Genomic DNA, 16,213 nt, shown 5'->3' on the forward strand with positions numbered 1-16,213 from the left:
AAGAGTATGTGTGTAGGTGTGTGATGATCATGGCTCTGAGGTAGTGAGGTAGGGATCTGGCACTCTGTGTTAATTAGGATAATTATCATGTAACGAGGAATCAAAACCCCTGGGCCAGGATCAAAATACAGGATCAGATAAAGCTCCACACACAGGTTCAATCTGCTGTTCAATGGGAGATTACCCTCTGACACTGTCTCCCTCCTCTGACTCAGAGGCTACCTCTAGGCTCCCTTCTACTGGCCTGTTCACTTCCTGGTAGAGCTTGATGGGTAGGAGGAAGTACAAAAGGGATCAGGAGGGGACAGTGGGTAGGGAGAGTGACTGGGGACAGAGAGGTTAATGTGTTAGTAGCAGTAACACTCTATACCCTCTGCCCAGAGTGCACATACGAGGGAGGGCATAGCGAAACCTTAGCCCTCTGACAGCGCCAACCCTTCAGCACCCAACTGAGGAGCTAGGCAGTCTTCTGCTGAGTCGCTCCCAGCCGTGAGCACTGCCGGCCGGGCATGCCAATCAGCCAGGCGGAGGGTGGCTTTCTCCAGGAAAGGTCAGCCTGCTTGCCCTGAGGCAGGCTTCATGCAGCTGTCAGAAACTCTGACCCCCCCCCCACTAGCCTCCCTGGAGCCCCCTTACACACACCCACCCGTCCTCTGCCACTAGTCGTACAGTACAGTGCGATCAGGGTGGCAGCGAGGGCTGGAGTGACCTCTCCATCTGTCTGAGTTAGGCGCGCGGAGCCCGGCCGGAGGGGGGGATGTTCACACCTGTTTATAGATATTTGCCCCTTTGAGTTCACCTGTCACCCAGCCTGGCTCAGCTCGGCTCCAAGCCTCCACTCCACTGACTCAGCTCATCTGCAACAAAGGCTCAGGAATGATGAGGGGGTTCACATCCCCCTCCTCTAAATGCTATGGTTTTGCTTTGAGCCTCCTGCTTCGTGTAACAAGGCATCTGATTTGGATTATGTTTGATCACCAGGTAAATTATACTATGGCGGTGTCACTGAGTCCAGGACAGACAGACAGAAAGACAGGACACTGACATACCTCCTTCTGTTATCCAGCATCCCCTGGCTAATTGGGATTTAACTGTGTGTTTGTGCTGGCAGCAGAAGAAGCAGCCAGCAGGGATGGCACAAAACTTTTCACAGAATCACACTGAAGGTCGCTGTGATCCAACATAGCCTGAAATGAAGGACATCAGACCCACAGGATGTTCTTAAACTCACAAACACCCGTGCGCACACACACACACACACACACACACACACACACACACACACACACACACACACACACACACACACACACACACACACACACACACACACACACACACACACACACACACACACACAAACAGAAACAGAAAAAAGCAAGCTAAGTGATGTGCCCACTCCCCCATCACTTTGGCTCAGCAGGCGATGACATAGAGAACATCATAGAGGAACACACAACAGGAGGTCCCAGCACAATGGGGAAAAGAGAAGGACATCTGTCTGGAGAAGAGGTCTACTCAAAATGTCAGACAGAGACGTCAGAGTGGTGTGGCACAACACCATGGGAGGGAGAGACGCTAGGGAAGATGCAGAGAGGGGATATGTCGAGACAGCGATAGAGCACTGTTTACGTTGATGAAAGAAAGTATGGATGATGTGTCCTAGCACGACTGGAGAAGGGTTGCCTATTCTGTAGGTCAAGCTGTTATGTTTATTACCATATAATTGAGTAATACGCATTGAATTCATACTTAACTTTAAAAATGGGAAAGTACTATTTCTAAAACAACAAAAGAAATATAAATGTAGATAAATGTTGTTGACAAAGAGAGAAAGAACAAGTAGAAGAGGTTTGTGAGAATTGTGAAGGGTTCGGGCTAAGCCATCTTTAGCAATATGAACTTTAAATCCCCTAAAACCTAAAACAAGGTAGTACAGAGAAAACACTAAACTGTTGAAAAAAATCTATGCAGAAAAGAGCTACAGTACTTCCTGACTTCAAGACACCTGTACCTCCCACACAGCAGCAGTTCATTGTGTGCGTGTGTGTGTGTGTGTGTGCGTGTGTGTGCGTGTGTGTGTGTCAATCTTTAACAAATTCACTGTTATTTACAGTGAAAACTGTAAACTGAATATAAAAACAAAAGGTACAGTATCCCCCCAGAATGCATACATATTCAAGCATAAATACATATTCATACATAGAAATACATATTCATACATATGGATGCATATTCATACATATAAATACCCACATGCATACATACTGTACAGTGGTCTTGTCAGTGGGACCAACCCAGCTACCAGCTCAGCTACCAGCCCAGCTACCAGCCCAGCTACCAGCTCAGCTACCAGCCCAGCTACCAGCCCAGCTACCCGCCCAGCTACCAGCCCAGCTACCAGCCCAGCTACCAGCCCAGCTACCAGCCCAGCTACCCGCCCAGCTACCAGTCCAGCTACCAGCCCAGCTGATTAAGTCCCAACATGATCCCCTCGTTGGGAGTGGAGGTAAAGAAAGCAGGGTGGTGTGATACACAGTGAGACACCAGCAGAGAGACCAGACCACTGCTACTGTAGCATCCACTTTATTGGCATAATGAGAGTGTCACTGTTCCGCACTGTAAACCACACACTGTGCCACATACAATTTAGTCTTACCTTCATTAAGATGCATATGGGGACTCTTTCTTTGTCTACAGATGCAGCCCACACTCTCTCTCTTTCTCTTGCTCTCTCTCTTTATTTTGCTCTCCCTCTCTCTTGCTCTCCCTCTCTTTTGCTCTCCCTCTCTGCCTCTCTCTTGCTCTCCCTCTCATTTTTTCTCTCTCTGTCAAAACATTGTCATTTCCACCAGTCCAAATATACTTCTCCCTTTTCTTTAAATGTTTAAATTGCACACATTGTTCTTGCCTGGACAGTTGTGTGCATCTTTGTCTTTGCTCAGTATGTGAATAGTTTCTGTTGATTGTATATGGAAGAGCAATAGTGAGTATACTGTCTCCAAAATATTTTTTACCCAAAAAATTGTGAGGAAGAGCAATGGCCCCACACTGGACTTGACCTAGAGTGAGAGAGTGAGAAAGAGAGAGAGAGCAAGAGAGAGTGAGAGAGAGCGAGAGAGAGAGAGAGCGAGAGAGAGAGCAAGAGAGAGCGAGAGCGAGAGAGAGAGAGAGAGAGAGAGCGAGAGAGAGAGAGAGAGAGAGAGCGAGAGAGAGAGCAAGAGAGAGCGAGAGCGAGAGAGAGAGAGAGAGAGAGAGAGAGAGAGAGAGAGAGAGAGAGAGAGAGAGAGAGAGAGAGAGAGAGAGAGAGAGAGAGAGAGAGAGAGAGAGAGAGAGAGAGAGAGAGAGAGAGAGAGAGAGAGAGAGAGAACTGGTCCTCTGATAACATAGTACTGGTTGCTTTACTTCAGTGTAGCAGAGAGCTAACCCCCACCGTGGCCATTCAAGCTGGAGATGGGACTGTGGTGTTGTACCTGTTGCCTGCTATAGCAGGAAAGAGACACTCTGGACCCCTAAGTGACAGTTTACGGCAGAGTCATCTCTGAGCACAAACAACATGGACATATGTCTCTTGGCACAGCATTACTTACATTATCCCTGTCAACATACAGTGCAAACAAAGCAGGCACCACAGCGTGTGCACACACAGGTACACACGCAGGTACACACACAGGTACACACGCAGGTACACACACAGGCACACACACAGGCACACACACAGGCACACACACAGGTACACACACAGGCACACACACAGGCACACACACAGGCACACACACAGGTACACACACAGGCACACACACAGGCACACACACAGGTACACACACAGGTACACACACAGGCACACACACAGGCACACACACAGGTACACACACAGGCACACACACAGGCACACACACAGGCACACACACAGGTACACACACAGGCACACACACAGGTACACACACTTCATAGTACTTCACCAGCTCTCACCAAAGACAGAAAAAGACAACTCCTCCATTATAACGAAAATAAACAACTTTGGAACAACTGCGACAAAACACAAGTGACACTGACAGAGTATGTACGCAGTCTGTCACAGCAACAATAACACGGGCCTCCATATTATTCATCCATAGGCATTCAGCAGGAGTAGCAGGCCTTAAGGTGGCGTCCATAAATGTTCTTCTAACCGCAGCAGCCGTATTTCACCTTCCCTGACTGAACATATTGATATTTGCCTTGATTTATCTGCGTTCCCCTCAGCTCAGCTTGCTACAGCCAGTAGAATGCCCACAGCACAATAAACACACATTAGAGACTACATCAAGCCAACAACTGGCACTCTCTCAGAAGCCCTCCTGGGACTACTGAACTTGTTTCTCATGTCAGTCAGGCCTCACAGGGGGACATGGATGTTTGACTGCTGTTTGTACTATGTTATAATAGCCTGGATCAGTGTTTGAAATGAAAGGTGTTTCTGTGGATGATCATCATTATTATTATTATCGTCGTCATGTGACCTGGATGTTCCAGCCTCTGTTGAAGACCATTGTCCAGCCCAATAACTACTTTATAGCATCTTTAGGGTGATCTTTATAATGAAAAGCCCTAAATAAATTAAATCTATTATCAATATTATTATTATTATCATTTGACTGACTAAACAATGCAAGTGTCCAATTCCAGTGTCATAAGAGTAGAGATCAACTGATATAGGCATTAAAACTGAAACCGCCGCCTACTGATATAAATGTAAAGTATAGCAGACTAACATCTGTCATGGGTCCCAGTGGGTGATAGCTGTGGAGTACGCAATCTTTGTCTGATAAAGTTTGCCCTTCTTCAGAATGATCAACCACTGCTTTTTTACTGCACGTGATTAATTCATTCAATTATAGGGCCTACATTTATCGAATGACCTTATCCGGGTGTAAAGATATAAATAAACGGATGTTTTGCCAGATTAGACGTTATTGAACCACATCATACACTTGAGAAATGGCTTTGGAATTCGGGTGGTCTACTACAGTCTACTACAGATGCTGGCGGAGCATAAGTTCCATGGTTAGTTTTCTATTGAGGGAATGCCTGCCTGCATCTGGCCGTCGAGAACCACAAGCACCGGCTCACCCCATGCCCATGCGGAAACACCCAGCCCGGTTGCGTGACGGGGTGGACGATAAACGGTCGAGCAATATCATATTTTATTCAGTGAGTGAGGAAGTACGAACAAATAAGCCCATTCAGATGTGCAATTCAAACGATCAACGTGCGCTGAAATAATAGCCTCAAAGCGCAACAGTGTATCAATTACCTATAACATTTGCTTCGTAAGTTACAGACAATACATTACCTCGAAGCTGTAATCATATAAAACTACTAAATGTGTTGTGATTAACAATCAAATCAAAATGAATATTACATGCATATAAAAAAGTCTAGTCTGCCCATGACAACAAATTGCCATTTCAGACATAAACAAATCTAACAATCGGTCGTTTGTCCATTCATTGTAACTAAAATAGCTAGGCCTATACATGCATCTGCCTCGTTTAAAATGTATAATTTGGCCATCTCAGAATAACTTTATAGCTAATCATTCCATTATGAATGGAAAATAGGCTAGTGTACACGCGCTACCGGTAGACTGATAATTGTGCGTGATGAACTGTCACATGGGGGCCACAAACTTTGAATAGTAAACAGCACACGTCAATATGTAAAAACAAACGCTACACTGTATATGTTGTATTTCTGCCTACCTGTCCCGTTCCGTTTCAGATTGTCCCTGTGGTCGTCCGTACCCAACATCTTTCGAAACGATGTATGACAAGACTGACTGTCAAAGCCGAAAGCCCAGCTCGCGCTCTGGAGTCACGGGTGTCATAGCGCGCAGCCACTCTACACACGAATGCGCACTCAAAGGGTCTTCAACGCTATCACGGCCGCGCCTTTTCAATTTGATTTATGTTATGTATCACTTTGTCATCGAATATATTATCTTAAAAGACAGGAAAGAAGGTCGAAATTCTATCCATATACACTACATGACCAAACGTATGTGGACACCTGCTCGTCGAACATCTCATTCAAAATTCATGGGCATTAAAATGGAGTTGGTCCCCCCTTTGCTGCTATAACAGCCTCCACTCGTCTGTGAAGGCTTTCCACTAGATGTTGGAACATTGCTGCAGGGACTTGCTTCCATTCAGCCACAAGAGCATTGGTGAGGTTGGGCACTGATGTTGGGTAATTAGACCTGGCTCGAGGTCGGTGTTTCAATTCATCCCGAAGGTGTTTGATGGGGTTGAGGTCAGGCCAGTCAAGTTCTTCCACACCAATCTTGACAAACCATTTATGCAGGGGTGCATGTCCCCCCCATTCTGAAACTGCATTTTTGTCCCCCCCCAGTTTTATCATTGGAATGTGATAAAAAATGAGGCAACGGTGTGCTTTAGTACCATGCAGATGCCTCTGAGGGGTTGGGTAGGCTATTTGGAGAAGTAAGGGGCCAAGGCCGAACCATGAAAAACAGCCCCAGACCATTATTCCTCCTCCACCAAACTTTACAGTTGGCACTACGCTTTCAAGCAGGTAGCGTTCTCTTGGCATCTCGCCAAACCCAGATTCATCCATCGGACTGCCAGATGGTGAAGCGTGATTCATCACTCCAGAGAACGTGTTTCCACAGCTCCAGAGTCCAATGTCGGCAAGCTTTACACCACTCCAGCCGACGCTTGGCATTGCGCATGGTGATCTTACGTTTGTGTGTGGCTGCTCGGCCATGGAAACCCATATCATGAAGCATCCGACAAACAGTTATTGTGCTGACGTTCCAGAGACAGTATGGAACTCGGTAGTGAGTGTTGCAACCGAGGACAGATGATTTTTACACGCTACGCGCTTCAGCACTTGGCTCTCCCATTCTGTGAGCTTGTGTGGCCTACCACTTTGCGGCTGAGCCGTTGTTGCTCCTAGACGTTTCCACTTCACATTAACAGCACTATTTTTGATCGGGGCAGTTCTAGCAAGGCAGAAAGTTTACGAACTGACTTGTTGGAAAGGTGGCATCCAATAACGGTGCCACATAGAAAGTCACTGAGCTCTTCAGTAAGGCCATTCTACTGCTGATGTTTGTCCATGGCAATTGCATGGCTGTGTGCTCGATTTTATGTACCTGTCAGCAACGGGTGTGGCTGAAATAGCCAAATCCACTCATTTGGGGTGTCCACATATTTTTTATACAGTGCATTCGGAAAATATAATAAGGCTGTAACGTAATAAGGCTGTAACGTAACAAAATATGGAAAAAGTCAAGGGACTTTTTCCATATTTTGTTACGTTACAGCCTTATTCTAAAATGGATTCAATCGTTTTTTTCCGTTATCAATCTATACACAACACCCCATAATGACAAAGCAAAAACAGGTTTTTAGAAATGTTAGCAAATATATCAAAATGTAAAAATATTACATTTACATAAATATTCAGACCCTTTACTCAGTACTTTGTTGAAGGACCTTTGGCAGAGATTACAGTGTTTCTGTAACAAGTTTCTCCCATTCTTAACTGTAGATCCTCTAAAGCTCTGTCAGGTTGGATGGGGAGCATCCAACCTGACAGAGGTCTCTCCAGAGATGTTCGATCGGGTTCAAGTCCGGGCTCTGGCTGGGCCACTCAAGGACATTCAGAGACTTACATTTTACATTTTAGTCATTTAGCAGACGCTCTTATCCAGAGCGACTTACAAATTGGGACTTGTCCCGAAGCCACTCCTGCGTTGTCTTGGCTGTGTGCTTAAGGTCGTTGTCCTGTTGGAAGGTGAACCTTCGCCCCAGTCTGAGGTCCTGAGTGCTCTGGAGCAGGTTTTCATGAAGGATTTCTCTGTACTTTGCTCCGTTCATCTTTCCCTCAATCCTGACTAGTCTCCCAGTCCCTGCCTCTGAAAAACATCCCCACAGCATGATGCTGCCACCACCATGCTTTTCCGTAGGGATGGTGCCAGGTTTCCTCCATAACGTGACGCTTGGCATTCAGGCCAAAGAGTTAAATCTTGGTTTCATCAGACCAGAGAATCTTCTTTCTCATGGTCTGAGAGTCCTTTAGGTGCCTTTTGACAAACTCCAAGCGGGATGTCATGTGCCTTTTACTGAGGACTGGCTTCCGTCTGGCCACTCTACCATAAAGGCCTGATTGGTGGAGTGCTGCAGAGATGGCTGTCCTTCTGGAAGGTTCTCCCATCTCCACAGAGGAACTCTGGAGCTCTGTCAGAGTGACCATCGGGTTCTTGGGCACCTCCCTGACCAAAGCCCTTCTCCCCCGATTTCTCAGTTTGGACGGGCGGCCAGGTCTAAGAAGAGTCTTGGTGGTCCCAAACTTCTTCCATTTAAGAATGATGGAGGCCACTATGTTCTTGGGGAACTTCAATGCTACAGAAATGTTTTGGTAACCTTCCCCAGATCTGTGCCTCGACACAATCCTGTTTCGGAGCTCTACGGACAATTCCTTCTAACTCTTGGCTTGGTTTTTGCTCTGACATGACAGTCAACTGTGGGATATTATATAGACAGGTGTGTGTCTTTACAAATCGTGAGCAATCAATTGAATTTACCACAGGTGGACTCCAATCAAGTTATAGAAACATCTCGAGGATGATCAATGGAAACAGGATGCACCTGAGTTCAATTTCGAGTCTCATAGCAAAGGGTCTGAATACTTGTGTAAATAAGGTATTTCCTTTTTTTAATTTTTTATAAATTAGCAAACATTTCTAAAAACCTGTTTTCGCTTTGTCATTATGGGATAGTAGATTGATGAGGACATTTTTAGATTTAATCCATTTTAGAATAAGGCTGTAACGTAACAAGCTGTGGAAAAAGGAAGGGGTCTGAATACTTTCCGAATGTACTGTATATACTGTAGTGTATTTTAGTATATGTTTTAAACATTGTATTTATACAGTTTATTATAGTTTATTAGAATATAAAAAATCACCTGTCATTGTAATATGCAGAAATTAATTTCACTTGTTTTTCTCTATTGAGTTTTACTCTATTTTACTTGTCCTTCACATATGTAATAAAAACATTCTACATATTTGACAATGAAGATGAAACCACCAGGTTGTTTAAAATAGCAAACTGATAGGGATATTATAAATCTATGGCCCCGTCAGACGTGTCAGAGCCTGGCAGAAATATAACTCTGTGAGATATCAACCATGTAGTATTCTTTCACTGAGAGATGTCTATAAATTAAACATGAATACCAAGATGGCGTAGCAGTGGGGATGTCTGTTTTGATTGTCTTGTCCTGTCCCTTGTATATATAGTTTTTCTTCGTATATATTTCATATATATTTGTATAATTTTTTTCCATCTCATTTCCATCTACGGATTGAACTTACCCTCCTGCAACTCGCCTCACCCAATGTCGTATGGATCTGCTATTTTCACACTTTTGAACCGGAATCCCCTTCTGAAGCTAGCCAGCTAACTAGCTACTAGCTAGTAGTTAGCCTGGAGCTAGCCTCAAACTAGGCCAATCTCCCGTCTAGCTGAAGAGATTCCATCAAGCAATCCCTGGGCTTCAATTACCTCTTTTGCCAATTGGCCTGGACCCTTTGCTGCCGACACAGAGCCTTGCCGATCCATCACGACTGGTCTACTGACATAACCGTCCGAGGGGATTTCTGTCCCGAAGCAAGCACCAGTTAGCCTGGAGCTAGGCCCTTCTCCCGACTAGCCAAAGAATTCCATCAGATAATTCCTGGGCTTCAATACCTCTTCTGCCAATTGGCCTGGACCCTTTGCTGCCGACACGGAGCCCCGCCGATCCATCACGACTGGTCTGTTGACGTAACCATCCGAGGGGGTTTCAACAGACTCTTGTTGCGACGTCCCCCTGAGGCCCATCTGCTAGCCTGTTGCTATCCCCGGCCTGCTAGCTGTCTGAATCGCCGTGCCTCCAGCTCACCTAGCTTCTCACTGGACCCTATGATCACTCGGCTACACATGCCTCTCCCTAATGTCAATATGCCTTGTCTATTGCTGTTTTGGTTAGTAATTTTTGCCTTATTTCACTGTAGAGTCTCCAGCCCTGCTCAGTATGCCTTAGCTAGCCCTGTTGTTCCACCCCCCACACACACAGTGACAGCACCTGCCTTAAATGGTGCCTCTAGAGACAAAACCTCTCTCATCGTCACTCAATGCCTAGGCTTACCTCCACTGTACTCACATCCTACCATACCCTTGTCTGTACATTATGGCTTGATCTATTCTTCCGCGCAAAGAAACCCGCTCCTTTTACTCTCTGTTCCGAACGCACTAGACAACAGGTTCTTTTAGCCTTTAGCTGTACTCTTATCCTACTCCTCCTTTGTTCCTCTGGTGATGTAGAGGTTAACCCAGGCTCCGCAGCCCCCCGCATCACTCCCATTCCCCAGGCGCTCTCATTTGTTGACTTCTGTAACCGTAAAAGCATTGGTTTCATGCATGTTAACATTAGAAGCCTCCTCCCTAAGTTTGTTTTATTCACTGCTTTAGCACACTCTGCCAACCCGGATGTCCTAGCTGTGTCTGAATCCTGGCTTAGGAAGGCCACCAAAAATCCTGAAATTTCCATTGCTAACTATAACATTTTCCGACAAGATAGAACTGCCAAAGGGGGCGGAGTTACAATCTACTGCAGAGATAGTCTGCAGAGTTCTGTCATACTATCCAGGTCTGTGCCCAAACAATTCGAGCTTCTACTTTTAAAAATCCACATCTCCAGAAACAAGTCTCTCACCGTTGCCGCTTGTTATAGACCACCTTCAGCCCCCAGCTGTGCCCTGGACAGCATATGTGAATTGATTGCCCCCCATCTATCTTCAGAGTTCGTACTGTTAGGTGACCTAAACTGGGACATGCTTAACACCTCGGCCGTCCAACAATCTAAGATAGATGCCTTCAATCTCAAGCAAATCATCAAGGAACCTACCAGGTACAACCCGAAATCTGTAGTCATGGGCACCCTCTTAGATATCATCCTGACTAACCTGCCCTCTAAATACACCTCTGCTGTCTTCAACCAGGATCTCAGTGATCACTGCCTCATTACCTGCATGCGTACTGGGTCTGCGGTCAAACGACCACCCCTCATCACTATCAAACGCTCCCTAAAATACTTCAGTGAGCAGGCCTTTCTAAACGACCTGGCCCTGGTATCCTGGAAGGATATTGACCTCATCCTGTCAGTAGAGGATGCCTGGTTGCTCTTCAAAAGTGCTTTCCTCTCCATCTTAAATAAGCACGCCCCATTCAAAAAATGTAGAACTAAGAACAGATATAGCCCTTGGTTCACCCCAGACTTGACTGCTCTTGACCAGCACAAAAACATCCTGTGGCGTTCTGCATTAGCATCGAATAGCCTGCACGATAAGCAACTTTTCAGGGAAGTCAGGAACCAATATATTCAGTCAGTTAGGAAAGCTAAGGCTAGCTTTTTCAGACAGAAATTTGCTTCCTGTAGCACTAATTCCAAAAAGTTTTGGGAAACTGTAAAGTCCATGGAGAATAAGAACACCTCCTCCCAGCTGCCCACTGCACTGAGGATAGGAAACACTGTCACCACCGATAAATCTACGATAATCGATCATTTTAATAAGCATTTTTCCACGGCTGGCCATGCTTTCCACCTGGCTACCCCTACCCTGGCCAACATCTCATCACCCCCTGCAGCAACTTGCCCAAACCCCCACTCCCCGCTTCTCCTTCACCCAAATCCAGACAGCTGATGTTCTGAAAGAACTGCAAAATCTGGATCCCTACAAATCAGTTGGGCTAGACAATCTGGACCCTCTCTTTCTAAAATTATCAGATGAATTTGTTGCAACCCCTATTATTAGCCTATTCAACCTCTCTTTCGTGTCATCTGAGATCCCCAAAGATTGGAAAGCTGCCGCGGTCATCCCCCTCTTCAAAGGGGGAGACACTCTAGACCCATACTGTTATAGACCTATATCCATCCTGCCCTGCCTTCCTAAAATCTTTGAAAGCCAAGTTAATAAACAGATCGCTGACCATTTTGAATCCCACCGTACCATCTCCACTATGCAATCTGGTTTCCGAGCTGGTCACGGGTGCACCTCAGCCACGCTCAAGGTACTAAACGATATCATAACCGCCATCGATAAAAGACAGTACTGTGCAGCCGTCTTCAATGACCTGGCCAAGGCTTTCGACTCTGTCAATCATCGCATTCTTATCGGCAGACTCAATAGCCTTGGCTTCTCAAATGACTCCCTCGCCTGTTTCACCAACTACTTCCCAGATAGAGTTCAGTGTGTCAAATCAGAGGGGCAGGTGTCCGGACCTCTGGCAGTCTCTATGGGTTGCCACAGGGTTCAATTCTCGGGCCGACTCTTTTCTCTGTATATATCAATGATGTCGCCCTAGCTGCTGTTGATTCTCTGATTCACCTCTACTCAGACGACACCATTCTGTATACATCTGGCCCTTTTTTGGACACTGTGCTAACAAACCTCCAAACGAGCTTCAACACCATACAACACTCCTTCAGTGGCTTCCAACTGCTTTTAAATGCTAGTAAAACTAAGTGCATGCTCTTCAACCGATTGCTGCCCGCACCCTCCCGCCCGACTAGCATCACTACTCTAGACGGTTCTGACCTAGAATATGTGGACAACTACAAATACCTAGGTGTCTAGTTAGACTGTAAACTCTCCTTCCAGTCTCACATTAAGCATCTCCAATCCAAAATGAAATCTATAATCGGCTTTCTACTTCGCAACAAAGCCTCCTTCACTCATGCCATCAAACATACCCTCGTAAAACTGACTATCCTACAGATCCTTGACTTTGGCGATGTCATTTACAAAATAGCCCCCAACACTCTACTCAGCAAACTGGATGTAGTCTATCACAGTGCCATCCATTTTATCACCAAAGACCCAAATACTACCCACCACTGCGACCTGTATGCTCTCGTTGGCAGGCCCTCACTACATATCCGTCGCCAAACCCACTGGCTCCAGGTCATCCATAAGTCTTTGCTAGGTAAAGCCCCGCCTTATCTCAGCTCACTGGTCACCATCGCAACACCCACCCATAGCAAGCGCTCCAGCAGGTACATTGCACTGGTCATCCCCAAAGCCAACACTTCCTTTGGCCGCCTTTCCTTCCAGTTCTCTGCTGCCAATGACTGGAACGAATTGCAAAAATCTCTGAAGCTAGAGTCTCCCTCTCTAACTAAGAATCAGCTGTCAGAGCAGCTTACCAATCACTGTACCTGTACACAGCCAATCTGTAAATAGCACACCCGACTGCCTCATCCCCATATTATTACTTACCCTCTTGCTCTTTTGCACCCCAGAATCCTTACTTGCACATCTATCACTCCAGTATTAATGCTAAATTGTAATTATTTTCACCTCTAGGGCCTATTTATTGCCTACCTCCCTACTCTTCTACATTTGCACACACTGTACATAGATTTTCTCTATTTTTATTTTATTTTGTGTTATACTGTATGTTTATTTATGTGTAACTCTGTGTTGTTGTTTTTGTCGCACTGCTTTGCTTTATCTTGGCCCGGTCGCAGTTGTAAATGAGAATTTGTTCTTAACTGGCCTACCTGGTTAAATAAAGGTGAAATAAATCAAATATAAAAAAAATGAAATAGGACCCCTATCCGCATGGTGTCCTATGTCAGGAACTGGCATTCACTCCTAGAAAATATCTAATGTGATAGGCCCATATGTATCCTGTTGGAGGTGTTCATGTTGGCAGATTTGGACAGTCATTTATAGAGCGTTGGATAGGAACAACAACTAGTATCTGTTTATTGGCTCTGCTTTGTCTCGAGAAAGACAGGTGGAATGATTCATAACTTGGCTTTTGTCAGAAGTTAATGTACAAAGCTCTTCTGGTGGCTAAATTCTTTGCGTTTTGCATCTGTTTGATACAATAATAATTCATCAAAATAAGATTGCTTCGATACCATGCTTCGACATCCTGGATATTTTAAATAAATTACTGGTAAATTGTCATTTCAAGTATGTCTATTCAAATGCCAATAGGCTAAAGGCAAAAAGCCAAGGACCGTTTCCACTCGCAAAAGTGCGAGCGGAAGGCTTTTTTCCCTCAATGCAATGGCATGCCACGTCTTTAACTCACGCGTCCGCGAGAGGCTTGTCAGCCGGAGGGTGATGGAAAAACTTGGATAGACCTACTTGGGAGCTCAATATGTCCTTCCCAATGCGGGTGTGCTGGCACGCGTGTTCAAAGACCAGGCTCATATAAATAACCCGTGAGAACATTACCGCCACCGAGGACGTAACACTAAACCCTCACCCAGCCCAATGTCTGCCTCTCACCCACCGGTCCCCGCTGCAGCACTGGCACCTCACACCATTATTCACACAGTACATGTAATTGCTAAAATATACTTAAGTATTAAAAGTAAAAGTATAAATAATTTCAAATTCCTTATATTAAACCAGACAGCACCATTTTCTTGTTTTTAAATGTACATATAGCAAGGGGCACACTCCAACACTGAGAATAAACAAAGCATGTGTGTTTAGTGAGTCCATCGGATCAGAGGCAATAGTTGACCAGGGACCTTCTCTTGATAACTGTGTGAATTGGACCATTTTCCTCTCCTGCTAAGCATTCAAAATGTAAAGATTAGTTTTGGGTGCCAGGGAAAATGTATGGGGTAAAATGTACATTATTTTCTTCAGGAATGTAGCGAAGTAAAAGTAAAAGTTGACAAAATTATAAATAGTAAAGTAAAGTACAGATACACCAAAAAAATTACTTAAGTAGTACTTTAAAGTAGTTTTACTTAAGTACTTTACACCACTGATGATATACTATGACAAAAGAGAATTCATTGTTAAGCCTATAGGCCTCCATTAACATTTCTCTCTCTCTCTGACATTTGCATTGTTCAGGTTCCTCAGAAGCTTGTGTGGTTGCCCTCCAATCAGAGCTCCTAGGAGCATGGAGAGCAGGATGAAAGCCAAGGAAAATACCTTAAAGGTACCCGATTGGCTACTCGTGCCAAAACACGCCTCTTCTTCAGTCATCACCCATACTGTGTGTCTTTCAGAAGGCAGTAGTTGCTATACTGTACAGATATAGGGTTCAAACATCAATCTTATTCTTATCGGAGGTTGAATACATTTTCCCTTGTCTTATTCTCACAATATTGCATCTGTTTCATTAGGACTAAATGGAGAGTAATTAAGCAAGTCTAAATTAACATGATGCCTTCTAATTGCAGTCGTTGTACTTATAATATACAGGAGAACGATCGCCTTACGGCAAGGATAGCTGTGCTGCAAGCCCAGCTTCAGACGCGATCGTTAGGCAAGGGTAATTTCAGTGTAGGAAAGGATGAAACAGCGTCTGTGCCACCAGTAAGTACAGATAGTAACGTTAGTATAAACCCCCTCGCACGGTCCCCGCAGCCGGACATCTTTCTCATGGCTTCTGGAGGGAAACGCTGTAGGAATGCTCAACCGGTGTCGCTTATTCAGCCGACAGAAACTTTCAACCGGTTCTCCCCATTAAGCGAGTCGGAGTCGGAGGCCGAGACTTCTCTGGTCTCTACTCCTCCCGTTGTGGGGTCTGAGACGCCGACGGCTCCCACCATTAGCTCTGACAAATTGAAAACCCTAGTCATTGGCGACTCCATTACCCGCAGTATTAGACTTAAAACTAATCATCCAGCGATCATACACTGTTTACCAGGGGGCAGGGCTACCGACGTTAAGGCTAATCTAAAGACGGTGCTGGCTAAAGCTAAAACTGGCGAGTGTAGAGAGTATAGAGATATTGTTATCCACGTCGGCACCAACGATGTTAGGATGAAACAGTCAGAGGTCACCAAGCGCAACATAGCTTCAGCGTGTAAATCAGCTAGAAAGATGTGTCGGCATCGATTAATTGTCTCTGGCCCCCTCCCAGTTAGGGGGAGTGATGAGCTCTACAGCAGAGTCTCACAACTCAATCGCTGGTTGAAAACTGTTTTCTGCCCCTCCCAAAAGATAGAATTTGTAGATAATTGGCCCTCTTTCTGGGACTCACCCACAAACAGGACCAAGCCTGGCCTGTTGAGGAGTGACGGACTCCATCCTAGCTGGAGGGGTGCTCTCATCTTATCTACGAACATAGACAGGGCTCTAACTCCTCTAGCTCCACAATGAAATAGGGTGCAGGCC

The 16,213-nt window shown here is 45.3% G+C and overlaps 1 protein-coding gene across 1 annotated transcript in view; it reads right to left on the bottom strand.

The window, feature by feature from the left end:
• LOC106601020 (zinc finger protein 385C) overlaps positions 1-5,898 on the bottom strand; it is a 206,870-nt gene extending 200,972 nt beyond the window's left edge. Inside the window, exon 1 of the mRNA XM_014192869.2 lies at positions 5,745-5,898. Within this exon, the coding sequence (XP_014048344.1) occupies positions 5,745-5,793 (49 nt within the window). The 5' untranslated portion in view covers positions 5,794-5,898. The remainder of the gene's footprint in view (positions 1-5,744) is intronic.
• Positions 5,899-16,213: the final 10,315 nt, after the last annotated feature.

The sequence above is a fragment of the Salmo salar genome, chromosome ssa03 (assembly GCF_905237065.1).
Source record: "Salmo salar chromosome ssa03, Ssal_v3.1, whole genome shotgun sequence".
In the NCBI taxonomy this organism is placed as follows: Eukaryota; Metazoa; Chordata; class Actinopteri; order Salmoniformes; family Salmonidae; genus Salmo; species Salmo salar.